Consider the following 6,272-nt stretch of genomic DNA (forward strand, 5'->3'; position numbering starts at 1 on the left):
GTTCCTGTAAACAATGACAGGCAATTAGAAAGTTGGTTTGGTTCCTGCCAGTCCTTTTACCCACAGAGGCTGTTTGTTTGCATGGAGGAGCTCAGCGGTTTTGTTTCCATGGTGTAACAAAGTCCCCAGACTCTCACTAAAATGCCTGCAGCAGCCCCGAAGTCTTGCCCGTCTCATTCCAGTACAGCCCCTCGGCCAGTGCTGGTGGCAGAAGCGCTGGCCAAATCTACAGCATCTCTCATTAACAAATCAATCCCTAAGCACTGCGTAAAGGAATAAAACATCTGCTGCTCTAAATACGGTAAAAACACTGATGGTAACATGCGCGTTTCATACATCTGCAGCCAGAGGGCCCAGTAGTTGCCATAATTCCCGAGTCTGTTATTTGAAAAAAGAGTAATTTTAGTCCGCATAATTGCAAAGAGATCCTTTAAAATATCAACTCCTTGTAAATGACAATTTACTACAGACTCAACTGGAAAATAAATTTGAACTTCCCCATGCACCTGTTCATGAAGCCTGAAGATGACAACATAAATACCAACTTTATTAACTATTTCAACTAACAATTACCCCAGCAGAACCATCCAGCTACGGGGATTGTGCCAGAAACCTCAACTTTCTCCTCAAATATTCCAGCTGTCTTCCATTTCTCTGCCAAAACTGCGAGTTTCCCCACCTGCCATCCTGTTCCCTGTAACAAGTTTCCAAAGCTTTAAATCAGAGAAGTTGTTTCAGGGTAGATTAAGAGCCCTGCACCCATCTGGATCACAAAAAAAGAAGTGTAAACGCTTCTTTTTCCTTGTTAGGATTAAAACTGGGAATTTACGGACCTGTGTAATGCAAGAATTAGCAGCCACCAGCTGTGCTAATTGAGAAATTCCCCAAATCCCTCTACACCTTTTTTGAATAGAGGAAAATGAGGTACAGTCACCAGCATCTGGAACCACAATTTAGGAAGACATCATGTAACCCCGTGAGCTGAAACAGCTGGAGACAACAAAGGTGAGCTGTTCACAGCTTCAGCCAGGGTCAAGAACTAGGCAGAATATAGGAGACTAAGTCCTTGCTCAGTCCCAGAAAAACACCAAACCTTTCAAGGTCTGTGTTCAGACCCAGGCGAGGCAGCTTTATCAGCTACAGAAACGTCGATGGCAACAAGATGCTTGAGAAAGGAAAATTAGTCATTAAAACATTATTAAGGGATTCTTTTATTCCATCTTAAAACCCAGATTAGCTGTCTGCTCAAAAGATGCGCTCCATGATTAAGCTCAGTGAAGGAGTTGTTGGGTGAAATGATCTGACTTGCAAGACAGAACATGATAGAAGTTTCTCCAGGGTGTACAATGCATGAACGCCAAGCCGTTGTATGGGCTGTAAAATTTAGTCCCCTTTGCTGGAAATAAAGGTTTGGGAAGCTAAAGAATTGGAAGAAGAACTAAATATGTTTAAGATATTTCTCTCCCAAGGGGAACGAGGAAAAAAAAAATACTTTGAATACTCAGCCATTTCACACTGCGGAGAATGTCCACGTCAGGGCGCAGTTCTGATTTCTACTGGACCTAAAATAATTTAAGATCTGTTTTGCTGTGAGGTGACTGGTCAGACTGCACAGATTCTGAGCTGCGCTAGGCCCAGGCCTAATGCAGGCCATGCAGCTTCCTACCTATGGTGCAGATCTCCATATTGACAGTAAAGATGGAGTGGGAGCGGGAGGAGTCCTTATTCATGAGGGTGTAACCCACGGTGCGGTTTCTCCAGCCCGTCTCCATGATCCGCTCGCACTGGTCCACGCTGTGCACGGTGTGCAGAGACAGCCCCTTCACGTACACCCCTTTCTCTGGGTGTTCCTTCAGCTGCAAATGGGGACAAGGCAGGACAGATTAGAACAAGACACACTGAGACTGTGGGAAGGCGTGCTGGAAACTGTCCGGAAGCTTGAAGACTACAAAGGTTTTACATGCAGAGAAATTAAACTGCAGTACGACAAAAACATAGCTGGTTGTCACCAAGAAGTCTTCACATTCCTGAAGGAGGAATAAAACCATACAGAAAGAGGGAGCAACCTTCATGGCTCTGCAGACAAAAAGAAAAGTTAAAAGTTTGCTGATTGATTCAGACGTCACCCAGGCCATAAGAAATCTGTGCTGAGCCGCTTTTCACCTCCCCTATTATTAAACTGTATGTTTTAAAATAAGATCTGAAATGTTTTTCACCAATTATGGCAAAGGCTCTAATATCTCTTCAGTCACAGGGAGTTTTTTTAAAAATCAAAGCACAGATGCAACAGTCACAGATATTGTCACCGGTGCTTTGCCGAACCCCTCCGCTCTGAGAGGGCGTCTTGATCTCACTGACAAAATTCCCAAACTCACACCCATCATGCACGGGCGGACTAGGATATTTTTTCCCCAGATTAGTTCATTTTTGCGATGCTTTAAAATCCTATTCAGGGACCTGGGTAGAGACAGAGCATTAAATACCTAACAGCATCTTTTCAGCAATTATCATTCATGCAGAAGAGAAATTTCGTACAGCATGCTAATAAAAGATTGAAATGTTCCAAATCTTGAATGACCCATCAAACGTAGAAAGTCCCTACATAAAAAAAATGAAACATTCAAGAGATCCCTGCACTCCTACACCAGCCTCCTCTGCGCTGGGAATCTTAAACGAGCTGAATTCATTTTCAACAGCAACGTTACGCCCCACATCTGCTGAGTTCATAACCAAAACTCTATCTTTATCGTGTCAGCTGAGATATCAAGGTACAGTTGTCATGACTTTGTGTCACAGAGTGACAGACACTGTGTTTGGTGGTGTGACTTTCAAAGAGCCTTAGATACTTTAGTGATGCACGCACCACAAGAAACGATGTAAAACAGTGTTTTCTGAAAACAAATCAACACAGGACAGAGCAGAAGTGGCTGAAAACTAAACTAGGCAGGATTTTAGTCTTGTTCTAAAGCCATGAGCGCCCTGGATGATTCCAGTTACCCCCCTTCATCACAGGGATTTATGACACAGGAGGAGACTCTGGACTTCAGAGTCACTGTGGACACTGACATTGAAAAGCAAAGGAACAAACAGAAATGGGATTTTGGAGGAGAAATTGGGGGTCACAGAAGAAAGCAGTGGGGCTTTGGGTCTCCGCAGGACATCCCTCCTTTAATTACTCAGTGGAGGCAGCAGCAACAGGCAGTGGCTGTTGGGGGGTGCGCTGGTGTTACCCTGGAAACTGCTCTGCCCAACTCCTGCCCTCCCAGTGCCAACTGCAGTAGTCATGGAAACCGCTGTCACTGCTGATGTGGAACAAAGGATGGGAAACTGCAGCAAAGCTGGGTCCTCTTCTCCCACCCTCCCTCTCCACACAGGTGAAGGCTTGGAACATGCAAGCAGAGAGGGTTTTGCTTCTCTTAAAGTCAGGGGCCTGTTAAAAAAAAAATCTGCCCCGTCAGGCAGTTTGGGTTTGTCACCGTCTCGGCGCGTCTCTGCGGCAGATGGTGCTCGTGCCTCGGGTTTCTTCACAAGGGCAGTCCCGCAGGGAAGTAAATTAGGACAGGAGATTTGCAGCTCCCCCCCCAGGAGTACGTGCAAAAAAAGACCTGCAAAACCACCAGGAGGCAAATTTTATAAAAATCAGCCCCTTGATTAGGATTTCAGGAAAGTTTACCTCCTGTGCTCCTGGAAACCGCCCGCCTTCCCCATGTGTTCTCATGGGGAGCGATGTCTGCTCTAGCCCCTCAAAAAGGGATCAGCCTTTTATGGTTTAGACAGATAATGAGATCATCCACAGCTATCCTGGATCAGATTAAACATTTCTAAGGCACAGAATCCTCCAGCTTTAGAGAGAGCCATGAGATGAAGAGGATTAGGAAGAAATTGCCCCATGAGCACTTTATTCCGTCTTTGCCCGGGAATGATTTTCGCCAGCATATGCTAAATTACTGGCCGCTGTCAAGCTGGACACGTGGGACTGGATCCTGTTCCTTCTGCCACAAAACTTTCACTACATCCCCTCAAAATCTCCTCTCAGCTTCCATATTTATCACTGTATCTTCATATTCTGGTGTTTGGCTTCTGACAGAGCATAATATTGCACCTCGGTGAGGCATTCACAATAACATTTATCTGAGCAAATTAAAGCACCTCCTAATTAAGACACATTGACTCCACCTCACCTCCAACTTCTGCTTGGTATCAGCTCCCAGAAGGTCTCGTATGTCTTCATTGTAAATCTCCAGGTAGGAAGCTCTCACCAAGAACTTGGCATTTTCAGCGCACTGCCCAAAACAGGAAGGATTTTTGGGTAAGATTCTCAAAATGAAGGCAAGTAGGCAGCCCACGTAGATCCTGAATGCCAGCTGGGCACCCACCTCCCTTCAGCACTTCATCAAATCTCACCTGGCATCACATTCCCAGGTGTAACCACTCACTACAGGGACTTTGGGTTTAAATATCTCAAGTGCAAGTCCCTAAAGCCAGCAGAGATGAGGGTGGAGTTCACATGACTCTACACAGGCCTCAGCTTTAGGATAAGAGACAGCACACCCAAAAGCCTGTCCCTGTTCTTGCACCAAAAATCACCTTTCTCAACATCACACCATCTTACTACAGGACCTGTTTCACATCCACACACACCTACCTGTATGCTCTCAAAAATGTGCTCAAACGCCCTGGGGATTATGCCTTTCTGGGTAGAAGGATCTACGATTCCCTGCATGGTGAATGATTTTCCACTGCCAGTCTGGCCGTAGGCAAATATGGTGCCATTGTAGCCTTCGGTGACACCCTAGAAATAGAGGAAAACTGAATAAAATAGCCATTATCTTCATCCTTAGTATAACCGGAAAGAACATTGTCCAGATTCTATCCCACCCTCTAAAAGGTGGTATTTTAAAGGAAGAGCTGGAAGTAAACCTCAAACAGCTGCTTGATCGTCACATGCCATCAGAATATAATAGTACTTTTAAAATTCATTACGCTAGCATAGAAATCTATGGCTTTCTCTCAGAAATTGAAAACTTGAAGAAATGCAGGTGTTGCAAAGTGGAACAGCAGCTGGCAACACTTAGAAGATCAGAATATTTTTGCCATAGGGCAGAAAAATCTTGTTTGTAGGGTGGGCAAAGGGATGGTCTCTAGCCTAGAATAATTTTCTCAGAAAGCTGCCTGAAAGAAGGCCTTGCCTTCATTTGTTTCTATTTCAGAGAAGCACGGTAGGAACAGAAAATATTGGGAATTCTTCAGGTTTAAATATAAAGAAAAATAAACTATAAACCTAATAATCTACTCTTTCACTCTCCCAGTCAGGACCTTCCATCTTAAAATTATTACTGGCCATTTTCTCCTTGTATCTTCTAACAAAATTGGTTTTTTGGGGGGTTGGGTTTTTTTTTTTTGCTCATGTGGTTCTTTTCTCACAGTAGCTGTTTACCACCCTGATGTGTTTAACGGGCAACAAACATATCTCTTCTCATTTTCCTGTTCTACAACAGGCTGAGGTTCCCTGTCTTCTCAAAGGTTTCTCACTGGACAATAAAAAATTCCCTAAAATCATCAGGAGTCTTGTTTGTCTCCTTCCTCCTCACATCATTTCCCACTGCAGTTTCTGTCCAGCTGCCATCTCTAGGGCCTGCTCGGGGGGGTTCATCTTTCATATAAACACCCGCCTGAAAGAATTAAATGTAACTCTATCCTCAGTGCCCCTCTAGCTGCTGGAAAAGTTCTTTTTTTCTTCCCAGTTTCCCAGCTGACAGCCAGGATGCTGTTTTGCCCTCTTCTGTACCTCAGGGTTGCAGATAAGCCTCTTGAAGGAGTGGACAGGGCTGTTTCTGTCCATAAATGAGTTCAACTTAGGGATCACCCACATAAAACTCCTCAGTCCATGCCCCAAGCTCTGTGTTGGCTGTGTCCAGCTTGCTTCAGGCACCACTCACCTCCACAAGTGGGTAGGCGATCTCATTGTAGATCTGCTCCGTGTTGTGCTCCTTGTAGTATGCCCCGTCGAAGGTGAACTGCTTTGGGGGCTCGCCAGTGGCAGTGGGGTTTTGGAGGAAGCACTGACCCCGCGCACTCTCCATGCTGACAACCGTCTTGCAGCCAAGAGCCTTCTCACGCTCGTTCATGGGCCGGCAGCGCACGATCACCTTCACTGCCTCCGAGGCCATTTTGCAAGGCCCAGCTCAGCCCCACACGTGCTCACTTGGTGGGGCTGGGGGGCACTGGGGCCTGGGGCAACCCTAACCCCGGGGCTTGCACCCCTGGTGGGG

The 6,272-nt window shown here is 45.6% G+C and overlaps 1 protein-coding gene across 1 annotated transcript in view; it reads right to left on the minus strand.

The window, feature by feature from the left end:
* KIF17 (kinesin family member 17) overlaps positions 1–6,170 on the minus strand; it is a 15,946-nt gene extending 9,776 nt beyond the window's left edge. Inside the window, 4 exon segments of the mRNA XM_010193686.1 lie at positions 1,667–1,856; positions 4,182–4,283; positions 4,646–4,792; positions 5,940–6,170. Of these exon segments, the coding sequence (XP_010191988.1) occupies positions 1,667–1,856; positions 4,182–4,283; positions 4,646–4,792; positions 5,940–6,170 (670 nt within the window).
* Between the last annotated feature and the right edge of the window lie 102 nt (positions 6,171–6,272).

The sequence above is a fragment of the Mesitornis unicolor genome, unplaced genomic scaffold (assembly GCF_000695765.1).
Source record: "Mesitornis unicolor isolate BGI_N332 unplaced genomic scaffold, ASM69576v1 scaffold42951, whole genome shotgun sequence".
NCBI lineage: Eukaryota > Metazoa > Chordata > Aves > Mesitornithiformes > Mesitornithidae > Mesitornis > Mesitornis unicolor.